At 43.7% G+C, this 26,553-nt stretch overlaps 1 protein-coding gene across 1 annotated transcript; it reads right to left on the reverse strand.

Annotated features, from left to right (window-relative positions):
• On the reverse strand, positions 1-26,319 carry LOC120849824. The gene is made up of 8 exons (XM_040222075.1): positions 26,293-26,319; positions 24,592-24,801; positions 21,878-21,952; positions 21,745-21,783; positions 17,959-18,042; positions 13,361-13,460; positions 1,103-1,205; positions 1-232 (listed from the first exon to the last, which is right to left on the reverse strand). The coding sequence occupies exons 1-8, from the start codon at positions 26,317-26,319 to the stop codon at positions 1-3; spliced, it is 870 nt and encodes a 289-aa protein (XP_040078009.1).
• Positions 26,320-26,553: the final 234 nt, after the last annotated feature.

Raw genomic sequence — 26,553 nt, forward strand, 5'->3', positions numbered from 1 at the left:
TTACTGATCCGATGGTAAAGTGTGGGCTTCGGTAGGTTGCAACGCCACGTTGGCGTAATGGCTGAAGTCTGAAGATGTCGGTGCCTCCCTGCTGACCCAGGAGCGTTCAAGGTTCCTGGAATGCTTCGGAGAAGAGGCCGGGGTGACGACGATCTGAACGGGGACCCGCTTGCGATTGGGTACGTGTTTCTCGGCGAAGTGGAGCTTCACGCGGGGGGTGCCCACTCTTGCTCTGAAACAGACAGTTCATTCACAATACGAGTTTTTCTCTTTTTTTTTCTTTTTTTTTGTGCGTGTGTGTTTGAATTTGGCGCATAGAGTTACAGGGTGTGGCAAAATCGGCCGGATCACCTGCGTTCAGCCTGGGGTGGCACAAAAGGCACGCACAGGACACTTCCAGCGACTAAAAAAAAAGGGTTGTAATGGACTGTCCAATTCCCTATTGTCACAGCGTTCCAGTCAGTTTCGTAGCTTACCTTGCCGAAGCATGCCCCTTTCGACTACTACTGGGCAAAGCCAGCTCATATCGCTCATATCGCCGCCAACTGCACCATCAAAGCGTCCGCAAAGTGTCCGCAAAGCGAATTTGAGTGAAAATTAAAGTAGGAAACAATGAGGTTAAATTAGGCTTGTGCGTTGCAAAACTTTGAAATCACTTCGTCCTATGCTGGACCGTAAACGCTTGAATTTCCACTAACGGTAATGTAGCAGGCGGTTTGCTTCTAGAAACCAAAAGTTCAAATGTGCAAAAGACTTGATGTTAGCGAGGACCTAGTCTTTCCAACTTTTGCGAATCACCTACAACTTGCACAATATTGAGCGAGCCAACATGCTGGGTAAATTGTCAATGTCTTGGAAACAATAGTGAGACCTGCTCTTCGTTCAGCATTGTTAGATAAGTGCGAGAATACAAACTACTAGCAAAAATACTTCATTCGTACCGTTGCTGACAATTTATACACTCGCGTAGCAGGATCTTGTTCCGTCCGGACGTTTTTGCGAGTCCTAAACGCTAACTGCTACAATTTCGCTAACTCAATAAAATGCCTGTCGCCTGTGGTTTAGCAATCTCATTCGGAAAAATGTAAAAATGAGTACTTACGAATCGTGTCGAACATTGTGCTCAAACAATGAGCCGGAGTAGTTGAGTTGTCCACTCCAGGAATGGCTCTTGCGCGGTGCCCAGCCGCCTATTAACTCGTTCACTGCATAACGCATTTAAACCAGTTAATCAGGAGCTCAATTGCAGAACATTACAAAGTTTACCCGTGCAGTCCGGAAAACTGAATACTACAGAACATTTTTGCGTTTTCCCTATGCGTAAGAAAGTATTTCAGCGTTATGTCCCCGATTTATTATCTAAGAAGTGTATTCCACTTCCTACAATTCACTATTACGAACATTAAGAGTTCGTTATAGTGCATGCATTGTTGTTACTTAAATTTTTCTCTTCGTAATCACATACCTTTTTTTCCATTCACAGGGTAAGCAGCCAACTATGTCAAATAACAAGGTCCACCATATTCACCTTTTATAATTTATGTAAGATCTAAAATGTCTATATGACAAGTCATTACTTGACGTGTTTTGGTACTAAGCCGTCAAATCTAAAACAAATAAAAATACGTTTCCTAGTAAGTACGGCCAAGGCTTGCGGCGCTCGTCTTCCGACGTCCGCCGCGAAAGAATTTCCAGACGTATTCTTCCTCACACGAGACATTTTACTGTCATATACTCCTTCGACTTGGCAGCACATAGTTCAGCGTATTTTTCAAATGCCTCGAAAATATTGTTTGGTGGCCACTAGATATCGCGATTGGGCAGTGACTTTTTTTTTTGTTGTTTTTGTCTATAAAATCGAATTTACTTTATTTTTTTTTTTGCTTGATTTATGATTTCATAATTCATGACATTATTTTCGCGTTTGTTATTGCGCGACTGTTTAGTTTGTATATCAAAGTTAGGGATAGAGAGCATGCATTGGCAATCACGCAGTCCCTGTCTGGCCACCTATCGGTCCACTGTGACCGTTGCGAATGGGGACCAAACTCTGAGAAGTGCAGCCGCATCTTTGGTGAGACCTGAATCATGGGCATTACAAAACAAAAACGGCCGTTGAGAAATTCACGAAGCCTTCTTGATTAAGTCCCACCACGTCAACTCTTGTGTACGCGAACCTTTGTCCGATAAAGTATTCTACGATATTTGAAGAACCAATGACGCTGATATTCAAGGGGCGGTTTAGACCATAGCTTTGTGTTCTACCAAGTGTGCCGGTTTTTTTTATATTTTTACAAGTATTTCATCCAAATAAACCATTCCGTTGAAAGTTAGGTCGCGTCGTGTCTAGTTCTCCGTTCGTTTGCGTCATTTTTTTTTTTCTTGGCGTAGTGCATTATGTTGTATATTGTTTTTGTTAAAAATTATGCTTTTTTACGTTTTGATTTACACCCTTTATTAGCCCTTGTGGGCTGACAGTATTGTTAACTGAAAATTTAATACACCCTGCCCTGTCATGTGGTCGGGCCGCGCAATCGGAAGTTCAAGCCCGGCAACAGTTTGAACCTCCGAAAGACGCCAGATGAGGTGCTATAGAATTCCCCCTTGTAGCCCTTACAATAGTTGGTGTAATAAGAAAGGGCGATATCTTAATAAAGGTTTGTTCTATTTTCCATTGCAAAAGAAAACTTTGTTCTCAGACATTGTTATAGCTATAGTGCGTTTCACTTTAAGTTCGAGCATAGCAGAAGCTGCAAGATCGAGCTGTGGTCTGACAGTCTCTCTGTCGAGCACAAGCACTCGTGCGGTCCAATCAACGTTCATGCCTGCAGCATACTTATCCTTGCAGCTATGGGTTTTCTTGCACTTAAGTGCAACGAGCTATATTATTCAAAAATGCTACAAGAAATAGGCGTCGACGCAGGAGGCATGTCTGAAACCTACTTTCAAAGGCACAAAATACAACGCAACGTACTGGGAGTGTTTCCTTGGTTTGAGAATAAACGCTGGGCAAAACCAAAACGCTTCCGTTGAGCGATTGAGCCAAGACGGGAAATATTATTTAGAATCTGGAGATATTCATTAATCCGGAGTGCTGACGATTGGGCAAGCTAGTTTTGGTAGTTTGTGGCAATTAATGCACGAGGTTATACTCCTTCACCAGAGATTTCTGCACAATCCGATCATTTTTGTCACTAACCCAAAACTTGCGTGACAGATTTTTCTTTATTTTTTTTAAGATAATTACTGTGCAGAATTTTTTTTTTTTGTCTTCAGTGTGCAAATTTAGATGGTCACATATGAGTTGAAAAATTTGGGTTTGAAGAAACATTTAGACTCGGGCTGATCAGCTTGTAAGTAGAACCTCCTGCACTTAGACTTCCAAGATCTGTTACAACAGTGTGTCCGAAGTCAAGAAACTAAAGCCCAAGGTTCCGCGGGCAGCAATCTTCTGGTTCACTTCATTGTGGCATCATTTGGAGACTGACAGAAAAGGATTTGCTTACAGTGAAGTGTGGGCGTCTCATGTGCAAGCCACAATGGAAACCGACAAGCCTAACATCAATGGCCCCAACCGAAGGGCCTTCATAAAACTGCTCCGCGTTACAAATTGCTGATGTGTTATACCAAGTGTGGACTAAGCAATACTGCCTATCGCCACCTAAATCTAGCACTGGCTGGCAACGAAAAGGAGGCATTAACCAAAACCAGAAATGAGTGAAGTGTAAAAATGATTGCAGAAGGAACGACTAGCTGATCATCACAAGTGGGAGGCCTAAAAACAAATCCTCCACATCAGGCATGCTAAGAAACCGGAACATTAAACTATGCCGGTGTCGCAAAAATAAAATTTATTCTGCTTACGTGTTAACCCACGGCACACCATCATCCAGCACACTTCAAAAATTAGATTAATTTAGAGTTTGAAACACTTCACGCCTCTTCCGTATTCCTGCTCTTTCGGATCGCGACGCAATTCGGCCAAAAGTTTTCAATGTTAGGAATGCTGAACTCCGAGGATAATATTCTTGGTGGCGTGCCAAAAGTGGGATAGGTGGCTCACTTTCCCGCCTACCTGATGCTTCGTGAGTCAAAATAAATAAAATCTGCACGTTTAATATATGCGAAATGTGGAGCAGATACGTGACCTTCTACCCAACATTTTGATATTGTTTTATTGAAGATGAATTTCTACCTTTATCTTCCCTATCGCTTGTGCTATTTACGTCGCTTTTTCATTCTGATGAATGAAAAATCAACCGCCAGACATACTGGATAAATCTCTCTCTCTCTGTGTATATATATATCAGGGTTGGGCAGTATCGCGATACAAATGTATCGCAATAGTATTTCAGAAATACATTTCGTATCTGTATTTCTGTATCGCGATACATTTTTTTCAGCAGTATCTGTATTCCTGTATCGAAATACAATTTGGAATGTTTCTTTGTATCGCGATACAATCAGGATGAAATGTATTTCGTTACATTTCTTGAGAAATACCCCCCTCCCCCCCCCCCCCCCCCACCGAAAAAAAAAAAAAAACAAGTCCGAACGCATATTTTTTTCTTTGTTTTTACTTCTCAGGGCACCAGGGTTAAGGAGATGCATGGGCATTGTCTCTATGCTGACCAAGGTTCCTTCCGATTCTCCAAACTATTTTTCTATGCGTCCTCTTCTCAATTCTGAGAAGTGTTGCGTAGTCGGGGACTTGAACCGGGTGGCGTGCCAAGAGTGGAGCTAGAGCATCTTCCGCCGGAGGTCCTTAGCTATGGATTTCTTGAGTCATTGCTTGCTGTCATCCAATGTCCGCTTATAAATGTATCTCTTGCCTTAGCGTACACAGTACACCCGTGAGCGATTTGAAGGTGAACAGCCCTCTTCTTGTTCTTGACGCTCCTGCAAGTTTTAGAACAAGCTTTGTTCGAGAAGAGGGCAAGAACGCAAACTTTAGACCCCAAACCACGTACCATTTGAGACGTTGAGAGTTAATATAGCTTTAGGGAGCCGCAAAACAGGCAAGAAGCTAGGTAAGGTGTTCACCTTCATATTGCCGGCGGGTGTACACCACTGATGCAGCACGAGCCTGACGGTGGTTGACTTGACATAGTGGGATGACTCACGCAGTGAAATTCAACACATATTCGAATGCGGCTGCGCCAGTAATACTGCACGGCTCAAGAGTACGTCATCAGCCGACATGAACGTGACCCGCTGCTCTGGGGATCCGAAACCCAGGAAGGAGGCCAGACCTGGCCTTGCTGTGCCGACCCAGACTTCGTACACCTGCGACTCGTCTCGAGCGCGCTGTTTCTCGGAGAGCTCGCACCTGTGCCGGCAATATCAGGTCGCACTCCACGAGGTCTCTGTTTGGGTGATGCTAGGCGAAACTTGATGACTGCAATGCATATGTCGGTGGCGGAGGGTCTGCAGGAAGGACCTTCACAACAGGGATGCCATAGTATCTTTTTTTCAACCGTATCAGAAGGTGAGACACGTGTTCCAGGATGTTTAAGGTGGACCACTATTCTCGAAAATTCCAAATGACACTGCCTGCACGATCTTCAACGAGGTAACCTACAGCGAAAGTACCTAATGCACTTTCATAGAGCAGCGTGGTAAAGTTTAATGTTCAAGGCCACACCTACAGATAAAGAATACCAGTTCATTCCACCGTGACGTCATGTGATCAATGTTGGCAGGGACGTCCTTATTGGACAGGGGCATGGTGACGATTTGATAGGATTTAGAGTGACATAGAATTTATTTAGAGGTCGAAGTCTTTTCGCATCCCTCGTCAGACAGACAGGATATCAGGGAAGGGACCGCGGTCAGTCCTTGATTGGAACGTTTTATTGAGTCCATTGAAGGCTCCTCGTCGTCCGAAACCACTACCTTCAAGGCAAAGTGCCAAGCCTACAGAAAAGTAGTTTTGGGATAAAAAAACATCCACTTCAAACTTTAAGCTTCATCTCAGTTGGCGTCTCTAACAAATGTGAAAAATGTATTGCAGTATCAGTATTTCTGTATTTGTATTTTAGCCCTCCCTAAAATGTATTCCTGTATTTGTATTTCCAAATACTTTTTGCCTCTATTTAAAATGTATTTTCGATACGTATCGCGATACATTTTTACAGATGTATTTTACTATCAGTATTTTGGCTACTTTTTTAATGTATCCCAGTATTTGTATTTCCAAATACATTTTTGAGTATTTCTGCCCAACCCTGATATATATATATATATATATATATATATATATATATATATATATATATATATATATATATATATATGCGTGATTTCATCTCAAATCGGGCAGGCTGAAAGGGTCTAATTTTTAATTTTCACGAAAAAAATATATGTTTTGGGGGTGTTTCTCAAATGAAGAAGGGCGCAAACCGCATGTTCTCCCGATTTTTTGTTCTCGAGTTACGAGCCGTAGAAGCCGCAGTGGCAGAAACTAGTGTTTTTGCCTGCCGTCGCAGGTCGCGTGTTTGACACCCTCTGCTGACGTTATTGTATTCTCTACATTCTTCTAACTTTTCCCCATCATTTAATAGGTATTATAAAAATACCTTGATGTATTCAAATATTTTTAGGAATTTGATTGTTTTCTATAACACAGGTCAAACTCGTCACTCCGGTCGCTTTTCGGTTAAATTTAACAGGTCATTACTTTGTCTGTACTTAAGGTAAATTTTCTTTCTTTGGCTCTACAGAAAGCCCAAAGCAAGGCCATTATAGATATAATATTATCATTATGATCTGTAGACTAGCCGCTCCGCTACCTTCACGTAAACGTTGTAAGAAATAACAAATGTTGAAAGTTTGAGGTCGATTTTCTCAAAAACCCCATTTTTGTCAATTTTTATTTTTTAAATTATTTTAGACATATTAGTCGACTACAAGAAAAAACAGTCTAGAAATGTAATATTTTGGTTGTATGTCCTCTGTTTGAGCCGCAATCGCGTGAAATGCGTGAACATTTGTTATTTTCCACAACGTTTACGTGAAAGTAGCAGAGCGGCTACTAGGCAAATAATAATGATATTATTATATCTATAATGGGCTTGCTTTGGGCTTTCTGTAGAGCCAAATAAAGAAAATTTACCTTAAGTACAGACAAAGTAATAACCTGTCAAGTTTGACCGAAAAGCGACCGGAGTGACGAGTTTGACATGTTTTTTAGAAAACAATCAAAGTCCTAAAACTATTTGAATACATCAAGGTATTTTTATAATATATATTAAATGAGGGGGGAAAGTTAAAAGGGCGTAGAAAACACAATGGCGCCAGCAGAGGGTGTCAAACACGCGACCTCCGACGGCAGGAGAAAACTAGTTTCTGCCACTGCTGCTTCTACGCTTCGTAACTGAAGAACCAGAAATCTGGAGAACATGCGGTTTGCGCCCTCATTTATTTGATAAATGCCCCCAAAACATAAATTTTTTTCGTGAAAATTAAAATTTATACTTTTTTATTCTGCCCGATTTGAGATGAAATTTCCCATATCGGGCAGGCTGAAAGGTTCCAGCTTTTAATTTTCACGGAAAAAATATATGTTTTAGGGGCATTTCTCAAATGAATGAGAGCGCAAACCGCAAGTTCCCCAAATTTTTTGTTCTCGAGTTACGAAGCGTAGAAGCCGCAGTGGCAGAAACTAGTGTTTTTGCCTGCCGTCGCAGGTCGCGTGTTTGACACCCTCTGCTGGCGCTATTGTTTTCTCTACACCCTTTTCAACTTTTTCCCATCATTTAATAGGTATTATAAAGATACCTTGATGTATTCAAAAAGTTTTAGGAATTTGATTGTTTTCTAAAAAACATGTCAAACTCGTCACTCCGGTCGCTTTTCGGTCAAATTTGACAGGTCATTACTTTGTCTGTACTTAAGGTAAATTTTCTTTATTTGGCTCTACAGAAAGCCCAAAGCAAGCCCATTATAGATATAATAATATCATTATCTGCCGAGTAGCCGCTCCGCTACCTTCACGTAAACGTTGTGAAAAATAACAAATGTTCACACATTTCACGCGATTGCGGCTCAAACAGAGGACATACAACCACAATATTACATTTCTAGACTGTTTTTTCTTGTATTCGACTAATATGTCTAAAAGAATTTAAAAAATAAAAATTTACAAAAATGGGGTTTTTGAGAAAATCGACCTCAAACTTTTAACATTTGTTATTTCTTACAACGTTTACGTGAAGGTAGCGGAGCGGCTAGTCGACAGATCATAATGATATTATTATATCTATAATGGGCTTGCTTTGGGCTTTCTGTAGAGCCAAAGAAAGAAAATGTACCTTAAGTACAGACAAAGTAATGACCTGTCAAATTTGACCGAAAAGCGACCGGAGTGACGAGTTTGACATGTGTTTTAGAAAACAATCAGATTTCTAAAAATATTTGAATACATCAAGGTATCTTTATAATACCTATTAAATTATGGGGACAATTTAAAAGGGTGTAGACAAAACAATAGCGTCAGCAGAGGGTGTCAAACACGCGACCTGCAACGGCAGGCAAAAAACACCAGTTTCTGCCACTGCGGCTTCTACGGCTCGTAACTCGAGAACAAAAAATCGGGAGAACATGCGGTTTGCGCCCTCCTTCATTTCAGAAACACCCCCAAAACATATATTTTTTTCGTGAAAATTAAAAATTAGACACTTTTAGCCTGCCCGATTTGAGATGAAATCACCCATATATATATACAGAGAGAGAGCGAGAGAGATTTATCCAATATGTGCAGCTTGTCATATTTTTTTTAAATATCTTATACCCTCTTCCCTTATAAAAAGAAAGACAAAACTCGCTACTGGTATAGGTGCATGCCTGAGGCACACGTACGACTATCAGTATGTTCTGTTGTTGTTGTTCTTGTTGTTTTTGTTTTTGTTTGTTTTTGTTGTTGTTTTGTTTGCGTGCGTAATGGTATTTTAGAATTAATTTGTTTTTATCAATTTCTGGGTCAGTTAGCCCGTTCTTCCTTTCCCCAACTCGTAGGCTTATTCAGAAAATAACAATAAGAATCATTAATCCAACAATAAGTACAAAAATCGAAGGTGCGAGCTAGCGGGTAAAGTTTAAACAGCCTGAATGTACCCGAGAGGGGTTTCGTAGCCAGTTAGTCGACGTTGGTGGTCATGCTTCCTGTATTCTGGGTGTTTCCTCGAGTGTTCCTCAAGGCAGTGTGCTTGGCCCGTTGTAGTTTCAACGTATATAAATGATATCGTCTAAGTTGTTAGCCCAGATGTAAATATTCGTTCAATCGCCGATGATTGCATTTTGTTCAAAATGATATCCACAGTTGCTGACCAAATATCGCTGAATTCTTCCCCCGCCTCTATGCGCTATAGGTGCCGCGCATAGGAAGTGCACCTACATTTTATGAAACCGGTTAATTTACGTATCACAAGAAAAGTGAAGCCACCGAAGTTCACTTATCAAAAAAACAATGCTGTAATGTCTGATATTTGAACACAAATATCTCGGCGTAACCGTATGGCACGATCTCCGTTGGTCACAACACATTCGAAACATCTGTTCCTCCGCTTCTCTTAAAATGGTATGGTTACGTCAGAAACTTAGAAGCGCTTCCCCTTCCGTTAAATTACATGCATAAAACTCCTTGGTCCGACGGAAGTTAGAATATGCTGGCATAGTATGGGACCCAAAGACCAAAAAGGATGCGTCACAGCTTGAGATGGTTCAGAGGAGAGCCATTCGCTTCATCTATGGAAAGTATAATCGGCTAGATTCCCCATCTTCATTAATGATAGCAAACAATATATCATCACTCCAGCATCGTCAAAAAATTGAGACTAAAATTTTTGTCTTCGGTTTATCATAACTGACTCCGCATTGAATCAATACTATATTTATCCCCATCATCATCTAGAGAAACTAGGCACCATCATCAGTATTTTCTGGTACCAATATTCGCTGAACTACCGTATTTACTCGCGTATAGGTCGACCTGTTTTTCAAAAATCGCCTCATCAAAACTGGGGGGTCGACCAATACGCGAATCCCGGTATTATATTTTTCAACTTTTTCTTTTTTTTCGGGGGTCCCGAAGTTAGGGGGTCGACCTATACGACGTATCGACCAATATGCGAGTAAAAAATTAAAATATAATATTCTTTAGTACTCCTTCTTCCCACGCACTATTACGGATTGGAACGCCCTCCCTCGCGACATCTTTTTTGCCCCCGACCTCGATGGTGCTTTAGAGAGTCACACCTTTTGTTTGTTCTCCTTTCCTGGTGCTTGTACAAGCATTTTTTTATTGTATATTAGGCGTTGATTATAGAATATTTATTACGCTGATGGCGTTCATAAGTATATATGTCGTTGTATACGCAGTATATATAGTTGCCATGTGTTTCTTGTATCTCATATCTATAGTTTTGCTGTGTGTATGTACCCCACACCTGCAGGGGCCTGTTCAGGGGCTGCAGTATGTCTAAATAAAATAAAAACAAATAAAAAATGAAGTACTACACAAACCCCGTATTGAGACTTGTTTGCGTTTGAGTCGTATTGCAAGAAAAAAGTATATTATGAGGTGGCCAAAATCCTAATATTCGAGGACATATTCCGATATATGTATTTTAAACCGCCCCATATACAGCGTGAATCGCAGAGCTCATTGGCCCTATGGAGAAACCGCGTAGGTCGGTTTCTTCGCCTATCGCGCTAAGGTTTTTGAACGAGTTGACCAAAGGAGGTGTATTTGGTGTATCGTAAACTAAAATGATAGGAGATCGGTATTTGCGCGGTGAAGCGCGCCCTCATTCGTGCCCGCTCGAACCTGTCAGCTGTCGAGCCAATCAAATATCTTTCATTTGCAAAGGGCCGCTATAGGTAGCAAAGTTACGCCCATAACTTGTTACGTTTTAGTCGGTAAACTCTTTTTCTCCTAATACACAAAATTCCTTACCCTCAGCCACATATGTACAAACTCTTGGCTCGATACATTAGGAAAGAAGTTCATGCGATCCCTTCAAAGAACCAAAAATCTCCGATTCACGCGGTAGTTAGAATTCAAAGTCAAGTCAAATTTGGGGGTTTTACGTGCCAAACCAACAATGGGCATCTGGCACGCCCCAGCGGAGGAATGAGGATTAATTTCGACCCCTGGGGATCTTTTGACGTGCAACCGAAAGCTCGGTTACACGGCGCCTTCTCCGCAATAAGCCTCCGTCAGATTGCGGGCACCTCGGTCGGGATTCGAACCCGTCACCTGGGGATCCGTAGGCCGGCGCTCTCGCCTCGGAGCCACGGAGGCGGCTGGTAGTTAGAATTCATAAAAGTAGTTGCATAACTATTTACGCTGCATTTTATTGTGCAGACGTAGTAACTTGTATAAATACTTCAGTTGCACAAAAATACTATGCAAACAAGTGCTGTTGTTCTTTTAGTTTCAGACATGACGCCGCAGAAGAAAATATACTTTAATTATGGTGACAGCGGCTACCTGGGCACTACCTTTCTCAGAGTGGTTTGCTTTTGACAGTGACTATTTCGACGTTTACAGCTAAATTATATTCAAACAATTATTTTGACGACTACAACGTTACTTCCTTATGAAGCGAATTTTTCATTTATTTTGACGTCCCGGGTAACCATAACTACTGTTTTAATGCAGTATTCCGTCAAAAAAGCTGACGAAGAAAGGGTAAAAGTACAGGCGAGCTGGTGAACCTCCATCGTAGCCGGAGACGCGGGAAAATAAAAAAAAAAACGGACAAAACAACTTGTTGTCATTTTGTTTTTGTTTTTTTTATTATTTTCCCGTGTCTCCGCTTACGATGAATATAGTTGAGTTAATCTTTTCACATCACCCGTCAATGCAGCAGTCGACAGTGGTGGTCGTTTCATTCTGTTTGGTTTCTGACGGTGTTGTCGGTGTTGTGTTGACGGAGTCGTGTGTACCTATGTCGCACGCCTCGGAAGCTTCGGTCCTACCTGATAATGAAAATCTCTTCTTCAGCGTGTATGTGTGTTCGGGAGATTATCCTTTTGGACGTGACACACCGGCGGCGAAGCTCTCCAACGCCATTTCGGCACGCGTCTTACTCCCACAGCAAAGGCGAACTAGATATCCCTGTATCTGGCCTGCACGCAGCGTAACAAATGTAAGTGCGTGCACTACACTGGTGATTTGGAACAATGCTTGTGCTTCCACGCCTCCACTACAATGCGAGCGCATTCGAATGGTTCCAAAAATCTCACTCTGAACGCAGCTCTCACTTTCTTTTAGCCGGGTTTCGTTTGTTCGTTGTTTTAGCTTATATTAGATTTTTTGTTCGTGTATAACGAATCTGGGGAAGCTACTAGACAATCAGGACGTCAAACGAAGTGTTTTGCGAATACAAACATTGTCTCCTCGATGTCTCATGTCCGGTGCAGACGAACAACAAATCTTCCGACGAGCCAAGCAAAATTTTCGCACTTAACGGCCTGCGGAGTTTTTTTTATAGGAAATGTGGAATCGACTGCAATTTTTACGAATAAATAAATAAATATATAAATGCGAATTCGGTGACGTTGAGCAAAGTGCTACCAAGTAAATCTTATGCGCGGTCTGATAGCCGAGTTGTATTTGGCAAGTTTTTTTGGATTCCCGATCACTTATAAACTTGTGTCAATAAAAGAACTGCAGTCCATTGCATGACACTTTTTGGAAAAATGCGTGACATAAACTGCAACTAAGGTTACAACTTTTTAATCGCCGCTTTTGAGCTTGGTGGCCAGATCAACGGAAGACGTTAAACTTATTAGAACCATATCTTTTTGCATTGAGGAAGTGGGGTCACAGACGTCAAAAAAATTTGGAATTACTTTGACAGTGGAAGTCGAAATAGTAACTGACTTGTTCCTTTTATATCCGCCCCTACGATGCAACTTCACTATTTGCGTCGAAAAGGTTGGGTATCGCCGCCTGGTGGAATGTTTGCACAACACAGAGCGAGGATGCATCAACATCCTCTGCTGGTGCAAGCTCGCGCAATGCCAAGATTCTACGCACTATGGATAGTAAAACATAACCGCGTGGGTAGCACGTGCACTACCTATAGGGAGGAAAACAGAAGCGCCCCTGGGGCGAGCTCCTCGTCGCGAATAATCCGTTCACCCTTGAGTTTGAGAGTGCAGCCAATGCAAGGAGCACGAGAGCACGAGGTATGGCTTTGAAACATTCTTCCACACAAAGAGCGCTCGCGCTAGAAAGGTACATCTGAAAGCCAGGAGTGCGGGCTAGCCCATGCTGTAGCCTTGGCTGTAGCCTCAGCGTAATGTTTAACGGAGTATAGCCTTCAGGACCAGTGCGCAAATAAAAACTCACTTGATTTCAACTTGTATTCTTCAAGGTTGTTGGCTCTGTTCAGCCTGGTTTGGATTGTCTCCGTTGCAGTTGAGATTCTGTTGGCCACCATTGCGATGCACTAAATTCAACGCAAGAGGAAATTTATTGTATTCTCAAGATAAATTGCAAAAATACATTTCGCAGCACATTTAAATGAGGGCAGCAGACAGTTGCTTGACATCGACGCAATATACAGGGCGTTTTGGAGCGCAGTTTTTAGGCGCCCGCTTCCGGGTCGAGCGGCGTCGGCATAACCGCACGCGTTGCATTATGGGACGTCACAGTTTTCCCGCTAAAAGTGGCGGGGAAACTGAGGTTCGTTAAGGCCACGTGACATCAATTTGTCCGCTAAATTTAGCGAGTAACTTAACCCGCTAAACTTGGCGGGGAAATTTTCGCTAAATTTACCGAGTTAGGTTTTCCCTCTAAATTTGTCGAGAAACCGACCTCACGTGACCTCTGCACCAATTCAGTTTCCCCACTAAATTTATCAGGGAACTTTCCGCTAAATTTAGAGGGAAATTTCGCGAAAATTGCACGCTTAATAGAAGGGGAGCAGGAGAGGAGGAGGGGACAATACGGAAGGGGAAAATGGGCATACCCTCCACTCCTCCTCGTCAAGAGCTGCGCTCTAATTCTGCATTACAGGCAGTGTTGGAGGTAACGCGTTACTAATAACGACGTTACTGGTAACGCGTTACATTTTTCGCTAACGCAGTAACGTAGTCGTTAGTATTCTGAATGACTAAGGAGTAAAGTGTTTCCGTTACTTTTTTACGGTATCGGCTGTCAAATTTCGTTACTCGTTACTCGTTACTTTTGACCAAGACTGGTGAAATCCGGCACGAGCTTATCTCAAAATCCTGCACCAGCTTATCGCCGCACGGAACCAGCATCCGTCACAGTAAAGTTTTAAAAAAAAACTCACTTCTCGAAGGCGAAAAAAACCTTCAGCTACCAGCTAATTCCGTCCATCCTCTTTTTTTTTTTTTTTTCATAGTGTCACCACCCACAAGGCTTGAACGAACGACTGCGTAACAGCCTCCTCCCCTCCCTCCTCTTCCCCCCTGTTTTGTGCAGCAGAAGTGGACAGGGGGGGAGGGAGCCGTGGAGAGACATCCGTTTGCAACAGTGGACAACTAGTGGCGAAGCCGATTTGCTGATTTCTCTAGTTTCAAGAAAAAAGAAAACACCCTTTGTGGAATATTTTTACCCTCGCTCTCCCCCTCGCTGCCTGAAAGTTCCTGACCCACTTTTGTACACAGAAGAATCTTTCGCTTGATTAGCCTTTAATTCCCTAAGGTCATGATAAAAAAAATAAAAAAATAAAAGTTTTAAACCTGGAAAGAAAACTTACAAACACGAAACCTTTTTTTTTTTTCACAGAAAAACTAAGAGCTACTGCTGGTAAGAGGCAGCAAGTGATTATAGCCAGTGTGCTGGTAACCGGTGACCTGTTCCAGATAGTGAAGTAAATCAGTCTCTGGTAGTAGTATTATGAACCGGACTGTTACTAAAACCGGCGTATAGATGAGGGGTGTTGGTTGGCTGGTTGTGTTCCAGCAGTCCTCGTTCGCATGCTGTAGTTTATAAAAGCCGATTGACTAACATCTCCGACTCATTCTGCGCGTGAGATGGGCATGAATAACGAAAATCCGTTGCCATGGCCAGCAGGTCTGAATGAAATGTATCAACTAAAGGAGACAGAATCAGGCAATTTACAGTTTCAATGCCTAATCTGCATGCCAAAAATTAAGCTGCTTCGCGCATCAAAACGGCATGAAACCACTCTGTAAATTTTTATCTTTATCCAATCATACATCTCTGCCAAACATATGTACTCGAACAGAAAAGTAACGTAAAAGCAACGTTTGTTATTTCTGAGAAGTAACGGTAACGGTATATCGTTACGTTTGTAAAAGAGTAACGTAGCTCGATAACGCGTTACTTTTTACCAAACTAACGAGTAACGCTATTTTGTTACTTTTTTTCGGTAACGGGCACAACACTGATTACAGGGAATTGTGAACGTCTATCACTTTTTTTTTTATGCTTTATAGATTTGTTCAAAATAAAGTCGTGAACGAAACACCAATGGAGTCTGTGCAGCAGCAAAGTGGAAAGTTGGGCCAGTTGGTTCATATTCAAAAATGTAAAAGCGCCAAACACGACAAGGACAAAGAGCAGTGGAGACCACACAAGGCCTTGTGTCGTCTCCACTTTTTGTCCCCGTCTTTTTGTGTGTGTGTGTCTGGGGGGGGGGGGGGGGGGCTTTTATATATCTGTCTGTGCAGGTTATTTCTACAACCAGGGAGCCAATATAAGAGGCTGATTGTCGGAATAGTTCGAATAATTGAGTCAGATTTGTTACTTTTTTTAACTATCGAAAATAAAGATATATAAGTATATGGTTCCAATAGGGAGCTTGCTGAGCGCCATGAAAAATCACGAAATCAAAAACTATTTATAAACAAAAAGATTTCAGCCTGTGGGTGTTTGTTCAAGTTACCAATTGTGCAACGGAGGTAGAACTGGCGGTGCAAAACCTCGGATGATATCACCCAAATTTTTGCACCACAAGCATTGCGCCTATTATCCATATGCACTGGGCATTTAGTCTTGTAGTCCTGAGAAGTATCCCTATTCGAACAAAGCTTTGCTTGACTTTCCCGGTGAATAATACGTTTATTCGAATGTTCATTACGAGTTTAAATTTCATAATAAACATTCGAATGTTCATTACGAGTGGTCGCAGCAATCGATTGCCACGTCGTGCGTAGCGATTGTCGAGCAATCAATTGCTACACCTATAGATTACTACGTCGAGTGTAGCAATCAATCGCTCGACTTAGCAATCGATTGCTACGTCGAGCAATCGTCGAGCAATCGTCGAGCAATCGATTGCTCCAGCAATCGATTGCTAAGTCGCGCGTAGCAAACGCCGCGTTCGCTACGCTGGACGTCGGACTGTAACAGAGACCCAACTACCCCCTGGCGTGTATGCTGCCTCCGCAAAAACGAAAAACAAGGCGCCGATAACGACGCTGGCCGCGAGTTACGAGACAGCGAGTTATTCCGCGAGCACGGCCGATGTTATGAGCCCAAAGGCCCAGCAAACGGCGATAAAGTCACAACGCTTTTTTAGCGTGCTGTCTAGTTCCTAGAACCAGCCGATGTTCGCCCTTTTTTTTGTGCGTGCTCCTGGGCCGGCTCTTCCTATCAAGCGCAGTGAGCAGGCCATGACGTTGCGCTTTTTGAGCTGTTTGGCTGGCCCTTTGGTATAAGATCGACCGGGCTTAGACCTAAGGTAAGTCGAAGTATAGCGCAAATCTGTCGACAGCGTCCGGTGAACAGTTCTCCGTCCAGCATGTGGGCCTATTTCATTCAAGCCATGGTTGAGAGCTCTACGATACACAGTGCCCGAGCGTAAAGTCACGTGCTTTTTTTTGTAATTCTCGGTCTTTTTTTAAACCCCGGCAAAACATTGGAGGTTTTTCTATATGAACCACTGAATTGGATCTTTCTGAGGACGCTGTACAACTATCACTGGAGCTTTTGCCCTAAATGCAATATTACCGAGGTAAATTAAAATTATTCATTTCATTGGTCAAACAAGACTTACTTACTCCAAACAACGAATGAACTTACTCCTCTGGTTTCGTCTCCCTAGAATGCACCAAACTATTGGTAAACCTCGGCTGAAATTACGTGGAACAGCCTGTATGTTTGATGACTATCGCCGTAAACAGCATTTGGCCTGATCAACGGACTTTAATTCCACTAATTAAATCGGCGATTACGGGAAAGTTTAGGGTAGGATAGATACCGAGGGTGGCTATAAAATGCGCAGGAAAAAAGTGTATGCCTGTACAGAGAAGTTACCCTTACTCCAAGCATGCATTTTAGTGCTGCATAATAACTCGCAAATTTTCAAGGCGTAATAGAACGTTTTTTTTTTATCTTTTTTAGGTGAAGGCGCCCTCCCCCGCTGGTTTCACAGCCAACCTCGTAATTTTAACCATCCTTTACTACATGCCCAGCAGGAGCATGAATTGGTCGCACAAACTGAGAAATCCAAATCACTTGGGTCAGAACACAGTTCCGTCGCGTAATTTTACTCTCCTTCCATTTCCCTACTTGAACTTTGTTGACGGCATATCATACGACAACCGGCGCCAACCGTGCCTCGAATTTAAACACATACCCTGTCATACTCACATGCCCTCAAAATCTTCCACGAAAAGATAGCAATACATGCCCAAGTATAAGTTAATTGTTGATATCCTTTTACGCATGCGAATTCTTCAGAATAATACACACCGTCGTACATACCGGAGTTCGACAGCAAATATTAAGAAACGAAAACCAGAGTCGCCACACAAAAATACGATTTTCAAGTAAGGAATGAACGTCCTTTAAACAAGCCCAAGATTTAAACGTCACGAAAAATATTTTTGTTTTTTCTATCTGAAAATCATTTTATATAGTCTGCATTATCAACACTCCAATTACATTTTATTGCTTCCACACAACACTCAATCTTGCTCGATTTAACCCATATTTTAGTGAGTTTTTACCTGTGAAATTATGGCAGCTAGGAGTGAGCATGCAATGGCAGGAATCAGTCTTCGGACCACAAAGACGAGGCTTTGTAGACAGTCCTACGGGGAATGAAAACAACAACATATGCCAAGATTAGATGGATCACTATTGAGCTATTTTGTATGATCATATAGACAACGCAACTACAAGGCAAGAAGCCTCAAATTAATAGTTTGCTTCAAGGATTTGTGAGACATTTAAATGGATCACGTTTTCCCCTCTGAAATCCACAACATCCGATAAAAAAAAGTTGCCTTACCCACCTAATTAGCCGAGTATTTTGTAAATAAGACAGGACCAGCGCAAAAAATAGAAGTAACTAATTATTGTCTACTTTAAGATACATCGCATTGATAAGACAGGCACTGGTTCTTTCGCGTTACTTTCGAGTTGAACACAGCATGTGAGCACATGTGCGATACCATCATGCTTTTGGGCGCGTGCTTTCACATCAGTCCCTTTGATAGCGCCGTACAAACTTGAGCTGATATGAATGAAAATTGTAGGATTGAAAGACCATTAATTATTACTTGCCGTCCTTTTGTCACGAACCACTGAACCTTTGATGAACTCCTAACTAAAAACACCTAAGGAGGGTTCACGCGGAACAAAAGGCATCTGGCACGCCCCATCGAAAATCTGTGAGTCCCTTGACACGTAACCTCAACACCTGTATCACGGAGCCTTGTCGACAATATGCCTCCCTAGAATATCTGGTAGCTCGTCTCTTCGAATAGGACTTGAACTCGACTTGGCAGCAGCAAGGGCACGAAGCTAGCACGCTTACAACCCGTCATTTTGCAGACCGTGGTCTCAACCTATCCAAGAACGCATCATCATCCCTGTGTCCCGGTGGCCTGCCAGACTGCAAATCTGTTGTGCTGCCATCTACCCAGCGTTGATCTTCCACGGGACAACCTGCCATTGGTCAAGAGCTAGAGGACGTCAGCCCCTCTTCGCAACAAAAGACGCACGCATCTTGTCTTCCTGTCACTTGGCAGCAGCAACGGCACGCAGCTAGCACGCTTACAACCCGTCATTTTGCAGGTTTGTTCCAATTTCTTACGTTAAATACCTCAAGCGTTGTCACCGTTGCTGCTGCCACAGCTGTTAAAAATTACGCCTGTCTGCTTTCTCTGTTCGTTTTTGAGTGATCCCCTATGACGAAGGAAATCTCCAAAATACTAAATGACCTTAAAGATGAACTTGGCCAGGAATGGAAGGCTTTTAGGGAGACATTGGAACGAGATACTAGAAGTGACATACGTGACTTACGGAATAATGTTAAAGAGGCGAAGGATAGTATGGATTTTATGAACCGCGAGTTTGAAGACATCAAGAAAAAGTTCGATACAGTACTTAAAGCAAACGCTCAGTTAAAGGAAGAGAACGGAAATCTCTTGCAAAAGTGCAATGAACTGGAAACATGCTTGCGGAACTGCCAGGATTGGCTTACGGACGCTGAGCAGTACTCGAGGAACACGAATCTGGAAATTAAAGGAATCCTCAAGAGTGATGCCGAAGTACTTCCAGATGTGGTTCGAAAACTGGGCGAATCAATTGGGGAACAAATTACTCGAGCGGATATTGGGCAATTGTAAGAGACCGTTTCCGCTGCCCGCTAAGCACCCGGATAGCGCTCCGTAAACCGCCACACGACCTTGAACTATGCAGATAAGGCTGGCGGCGCGCAGGCGCAGCTGCGGCGTTTTCTTCAGGGATATCGTAGCGGAGGAGAAAAACGGTCTACTACAATTCCCTATTGCCATTTGTCATCGTGTACCGACGCGGGACACTCAGACTACAAACATAATCCTACAGCTTGTAGACCGCAGCAAGCGCGACGCAATATTTCAGAAAGCAAAAAAGCAGCGCCTTACAAACTCTGACGTAGGCCTCGACACCAATACGCCGATATTTGTGAACGAGCATCTTTGCCCGTCATTAAAAGGTATTCTTGGCAAAGCGATTGATAAGAAGCGGCAGTCGAGCTGGAAACATGTCTGGGTGTGCAATTAAAAAATATTTGCTCGTCAAGCCGATGGTTCCCTACTCGTTCCAATCAAAAATGAAGCTGACATCGAGAAGATTAGTTATCTTATCTACTCGGTTTCTTTGTGTTTCGTTTTTTATTTGCAATGGAATACAGGGAGTTAGTTTTGTCTGTAGACCTTGGTCATTGCTTGTCATCGAAAGATAACACACTAATCTATCACCTAAATGCCCGTTCCGTAACAAATAAACATGACCGTATCATATTACATTTAGATCAGTGCTGTGTTTCTTTTGACATAATAATGTTTACGGAAACCTGGTATCAGCATGAAGCTGACATGCTCGTTTTACCAGGTTATAATCACTTCTATTTGAACTGAACACATAAACGTGGTGGTGGTGTTTCTATTAACGTCATCATTGCATTGGGTCGTTTATAAAACACCCTTTTCTTGTGGTAAAGTGTATATTGGGCAGACGGACAGATGTATTAATGTTCGAGCTCGGGAGCATTATCTGTCTTTGAGGTCTTCACCTTCGGGTCACCTAGCCCTTCATTGTGATAAGTGTGGTTGTTCCCCTCGGTTAAGTGACATTAAAATTTTGGCTAAACATTCACAAAAAATGGCAAGGGAATTTCATGACGCGTTTTACATTCGACAAAATGGTCCCGATCCATGCGTCAGTTCAGAATCAGTGACGTTATACAGTGAAGAGTTCGAGTTTCTTCGGAGTTTCGGCACGTTTGTTTAATATTTCCTTTCTCCTTCCATGGGAGTGATCCTATAACCACAGGCGCGTGCCTACATGCAGCCAGAAAAAGGTGCCGACATACCAAGAGGCCGCGTGCAAGACAGGTACGCACAGAGCATTAGGGTTCGCGCTGTGGTTTTTTTCTTTGCTCAGACCTGAGGTGGAATGATGTATAGTTATATCTTTTCCTACTATTTACTTCCTTCTTTTTTTTATTTTTTTTTTTTTGTAATGGTATATAATTTATAGTTTCTGTAAAATTCCTCATATGGCATATGACAGAGAGGATGTCCTACATGCTGGATTCTTCTTCTTTTATATTTTTCATTTCTTACTTTCTTATGTTATGTTTTAAAAAGATGAGAAAGAAAGTAAGTCGTGAGTCAGCGCTGTGTCTGTGTCCCTTCCTCTACTTGTCCTTGTGTTCGTTTGCGCTGTTTTATTTTTATGTTTACAATGCTTTTAGCAGTTTTTGTCTGGGGATCCCTCCAGTACTTCTGGAAAAATAAAGTTTATTGAATTGTATTGTATTGTAACTAGAGTCTTTAGGGCCTTTGCTCACTCTCCCGTTGAACTATGTGGCACTGATTAAGCTCTACTTCGATTACATTTGATAAAGCTGTACAACACATCACATTGCACCTTGCTATAGCAAAAGCATTAGAATCCACGACATACGTCTTGGATTTAAAATGCAACAATAGACCGATCCCACTAGGCGTTCGGTGCATCCGTGTCGCCGCCATAACTTTAGTTCACAAGAGGCAGACGGCCGTGCGTGCGAGGCCTCGTGTTGTTTCGTGCTACACACGCGCAGAGCTCCAGCGGGGTTGTCGCACGTGCCGAAAGACTAAAGTTTCCTCGATGCATTGCGGCCGCGGTGGCGTAGTCACACTGGCTGGTGAGATCGGACTATTATCGTTTTAAAACAGCTCATTAGTACTAAACTGTATTATGTTCTATCCTAATTGTAAACAATGATAATTTTATGAAGACAAGTACGTCACACTTGCCCTACAGTTGGAACTTCGGGAAGGTAAGTCGTTTTCTACCTGAAACAGCAACGAGATGATTTGGTCACCTACATCGTTTGACATTTCGTACGAGACATGGAGAGCATCAGCGAAACAAAAGTTGGCAACATACCCAGATCATAAGCGTAAGGGCGGTCATAGCAATCGTCACTTGGCCGAGAATAATGAGTCCGGTGACAACGTCCAACTGGAAAAGAAAAGCAGATTACTTCAAAATACTTGTTTGTGCGACTCTGTAAGACACGCGTGCTTAGCCACCTAGTCTTAGTGGCAAACATTCCACTATAAACATTATCCCAATTTTCTTGATTTATTAACTTCAATTGGACAACTTGCGACCACTCACGTCATTTTACGTAAACAACAATTTAAGGCACTTCTTTGATCAATCGTCCCGAATGTAGAATTCATTAGAGATATACACGCGAATCCGGGCAGCGTAACAACGTGACACCTGCTCGGTGTCACAGGACGTTAAGGTGTTGAGTGTAGTAATAAATAAAGTCATATCATGTGGCAGTCTCAAGCGACTAAACGGCGTCAAGTGACCTGAAAATATCACTTCACTGCGTGAAGCCGTGGTGTCGTTGGGTCACGTGACTTGAAGCAGTGACATTATGCGTCACCATGACTCAACATCATGAGAACACTTTCGTTCATGGAGGCTGCAGAAAATAATTTTCAAAGTACCACTGAAACCTCTCCTTCCTGGAGCGTTAAGGCCTGTTTACACCTACAGCGGAGCGCTAAGTTAGCTCTACGTGAGCTCTCAAAGGAGCGCTCATTTGGCGCATTCTAGCTCGTGACTTCGTTTTAATATAGCGCGTGATTAGCGCTTTGGTCGCGCTTTGTTAGCGCTCCAGTAGCGCCTTGTTAGCGCTCCAGTAGCGCCTTGTTAGCGCTCCAGTAGCGCCTTGTTAGCGCTCCAGTAGCGCCTTGTTAGCGCTCCAGTAGACACCTTGTTAGCGCTCCAGTAGACACCTTGTTAGCGCTCCAGTAGACGCCTTGTTAGCGCTCCAGTAGACGCCTTGTTAGCGCTCCAGTAGGCGCCTTGTTAGCGCTCCAGTAGACGCCTTGTTAGCGCTCCAGTGGCGCCTTGTTAGCGCTCCAGTAGCACCCTGTTAGCGCTTCAGTAGCGCCTTTTTAGCGCTTTGGTAGCGTTTCTTGTACCGCGGTGCTGCGGATTAGCGCGTGCACTGCAGTTCCGGTTCCTGTAGTTGGGAGTGCATAAGCAGCACCATGGCGGACATGTGGGACGCTGAAATAAATATCTGACAAATGCTCTTCCATAAGCAATGAGTTCATGTGTGTGTGGACGGCTTTACGCCCAGAAAAACCTTCTGGTTGCGCGAAATTTTTCGCCACCGAGATACCGACGGGTATAGGGCGAACTTTGTTCATATGCTGAGGGACCGAGACGCAGAGCTCTTTCGAAGGTGATTATTTTTTAACGTCTCCGAGTCTTTGAAACCAGGGTTATGCATATCGACTAGAAAACGAGGATGTCGTACCCAATCAATTAGTCGCTCAGAGTCCATGACTCTGGATCGTCTGCCCGACCCTTTGCTCTTTTGCTTGTAGAGCGGCTCTCTTACTTCCTCTTCTTTCAATGCCAAAAGAAAAACAACAAAGGAATCGCCGTGCACGCGCTGTTCAGCGCAGCAGCAAGCACGGCACAAGGAGCGTGAGAGCGCTAACAAAGCGCTTCTGAAGCGCTAAAGCCTGGTTCAGACAGTTGCATTTGACTGCGTTTGACTGCGTTGCGGCTGCGAGAAACCATGACATCCCTGCTGCTTATATCGCGTGCCAAGATAATTCCTTGAATTGGATTCCACGCTCCACACGAAGCACAGTTGTGCCGCTGACTCGCTTTCGGTTCTCGACGCAACGCAGTCAAACGCACTCAAACGCAAGTGTCTGAACCGGCCTTAACCACTCATTCACACTTGAAGCTGATCCGCATTCGCAAAGCGTTTGCGAACGCGGTTGTATAAAGATGCAGTACAATTGCACGCGCACTTGATGTCATCGAGTGCGCGTGCAATGTACTGGATCTTTATACAACTGCGTTCGCAATCGCTTTGCGAATGCGGATCAGCTTCCAGTGTGAATGAGCTGTAACAGAGTTCTGCTGAAGCGCTAACAGAGTGCTACGTCACTCGCTAGGAAGCGCCACATGAGCGCTCCTTTGAGCGCTTACGTAATGCACCGCGCGGTTACGCCTGCTTGCCTTATTCCCATAATACAACTCGCGCAGTTACACCGACGCCGACGGTGACGTCGACGGCGACGCCGCTCAAGCCGTAAACGGGTGCCTAAGAGATGCGCTCTAAAACCCGAGGCTGTCAGTTAGACTTCACTGGCTAAACTTCTTATCTACAACGTAAACCAGTGTCACTGTACTCTAACCGCCCTATTCAGAAACCTCACTCAAACTACACTCAAACTGAAGGGCCCCTCCACTTCCTCGAGGAAGGCGCGAGGGCCGGCGCTGGCCAATCGCGACGGCGGATCCGTCCTCGCGATTGGCCAGAGCCGGCCCTCGCGCCTTCCTCGAGTAAGTGGAAGGGCCCTTCAGTTTGAGTGTAGTTTGAGTGAGGTTTCTGAATTCGGCGGTAAGTCTCATGGATCTTGCGTCGTCCAAGCAGGAACGTGTAATTTTGCTTTTGCTCAGCACTCATGTTCACTTCGTGTCCCGCGTTCACTTTCCATGATTGACGTATAAAATTAAGCTCTAGTTTCTATATACTTCCGATTTGTTGGTTTGATACACTGTGGCACATATTCGTGGTCTGGAGCTTAGTCGGCGAGCATGCTCCTCCTTACAGCCCGATGCGTCGTCTTGGACACGACGACGTCGAAGCACCCCAGGAGGGCGGAAAGTGCGAGGGCGGTGCCCACCACCACCTCGGCCATGCTGAGCCTGGCCAGGTGGCGCTGGTGCGCGTGCAGCCCCCACCGCTGGCTGTCCACGCTCAACAGGTCCAGCCGCGTCAGGGACACGTAGGCCAGCGCTATCACCAGCACGCCGCACACCTACGACCAGGGAAGAGCACTGGTCAAGCGCACGTTGAGGAAACAAATGTGATTGAGCTGAATACGTATCACTATTTCTCCTGGTTCAAGAAATTATGCGAAGAAAAACGATGTCGTTGGTTTATTGTCTACACTAAGGGTAGCTTCTTTTGTTGCAATGTAGAATCAGCCGATGTAGCCGGAGACAAGGAGAGAGATTTTCTGCGGGGGTTTTGGGGCTTTTTATTAAATCAATCTGCACTGGTAAGAAGATTATGGTTCGGTTAAATCCTACAAACATGTCATACGATAGTAGCAACGCCTGGTCAATATTGGTTATGGGTCGGAAAGACTGGGCCACAATAGACCCTCGGAATCCTCTTTTTTACCAATATTGAAAAGTCATTAAAACCCCAAGCTTTTCCTTGCCAAGCCTCCGAAGGGCATCAGGTGTGCCCCGGCGAAAGACAAAATGTGAATTTAATTCACCTAAACCCGCTTGCTCCAATTTGATAAAATTTAACTCTGGCAGAAATATATCCGCATTTTCCTATGTGGGGAAAGTTTAAGTCATGTGACCGGCAGAGTAAGTACGACGGTAAAACAAGGCGGTGCCCCGCCCCAGAGAGCGTCGCTCGCTTTCAAAGCAATATGCTGTAGTCGATGCATTATAGGGCACATTTGTTAGCAAATAATGGTGCACGAGGCTTTCGCTTTGCCTCAGCTCACTTAAATTGCAAAGTATAGGAAGTATTCACTGAACGCCATATCTGTGGGTGCTGTTTAGAGCGCATGCTCAGAACGAGCTCACATCAATAGGCTGCTAAGACCGGCACTCTTGATGGTGCGGAATGCACGTTGCAAAAGAACTTAAGAAGCTTGCCGTCAGCACACGCTCAGCATTCGCGCACACAGCTATGGCCGCCAGTGAATACTCCCTATATTCAATGATCACGCCCCCTTTTTTAAATCGCCTTTCGATTCTGGCCATTCCTGAACCTAAAGGGACGCTGCAATTGTCGACAAGGCAATGTCTTTGGAATCCTAGAGGATTGGCGACTCGATCGGCCAGGTAGTCATGGCACGCCGAAGACAGACAACCTACCAATTTCCATTGGAGCCGCAGTACGCCATTTGCATCTTAACAACAAGGTTTTATTTACAGCTCTTTCAGGCTGGCCAACCATGCTGCCAGTGTGCCGCCCGCTTTTCACTGCTCACTTCCTTCTCATCGTTTATAACGCTGCATTTCATCGTCCTTTTCCGCCCTGGGAAGGAAATTTCAACACGGCTTGTCTTAACTCCGTACCTCCAAACATGAAATAATCTTCCACGCGAGGGTTCATGTGACTTATGCTATTATTTTTACCAAAAACAACAAAAAGTGTTCCTTAAGCTAAACTGTATGTCCTGCAGTTTCACGAAAACCCGGCAGCAAGCGCACCCGAGCTTTAGAAAGTTTTCATCGAAAGCCACTTATCCTCTCAACAACCAGTAGGTGACACGAGCTACCATCCTCGCGCTCTCGGCGCGACACATTTTCTCGTGCTGAGAGTGGTGGAGGGAGCGAGAGAACGTCCGAATAGGAAGTATTCACTGGCGGCCATAGCTGTGCGCGCGACTGCTGAGCGCGTGCTGATGGCTAGCTTCCAGAATTCTTTATCAACGTGCATTCCACACCGTCAAAATGGCCGGTCTTAGCAGCCTATTAATGGGGGCTCGTTCTGAGCATGCGCTTTAGGCTAGAAGAAGGGTGAGAAACATCGACGAGCT

The sequence above is a fragment of the Ixodes scapularis genome, unplaced genomic scaffold (assembly GCF_016920785.2).
Source record: "Ixodes scapularis isolate PalLabHiFi unplaced genomic scaffold, ASM1692078v2 PGA_scaffold3__209_contigs__length_174095766, whole genome shotgun sequence".
In the NCBI taxonomy this organism is placed as follows: Eukaryota; Metazoa; Arthropoda; class Arachnida; order Ixodida; family Ixodidae; genus Ixodes; species Ixodes scapularis.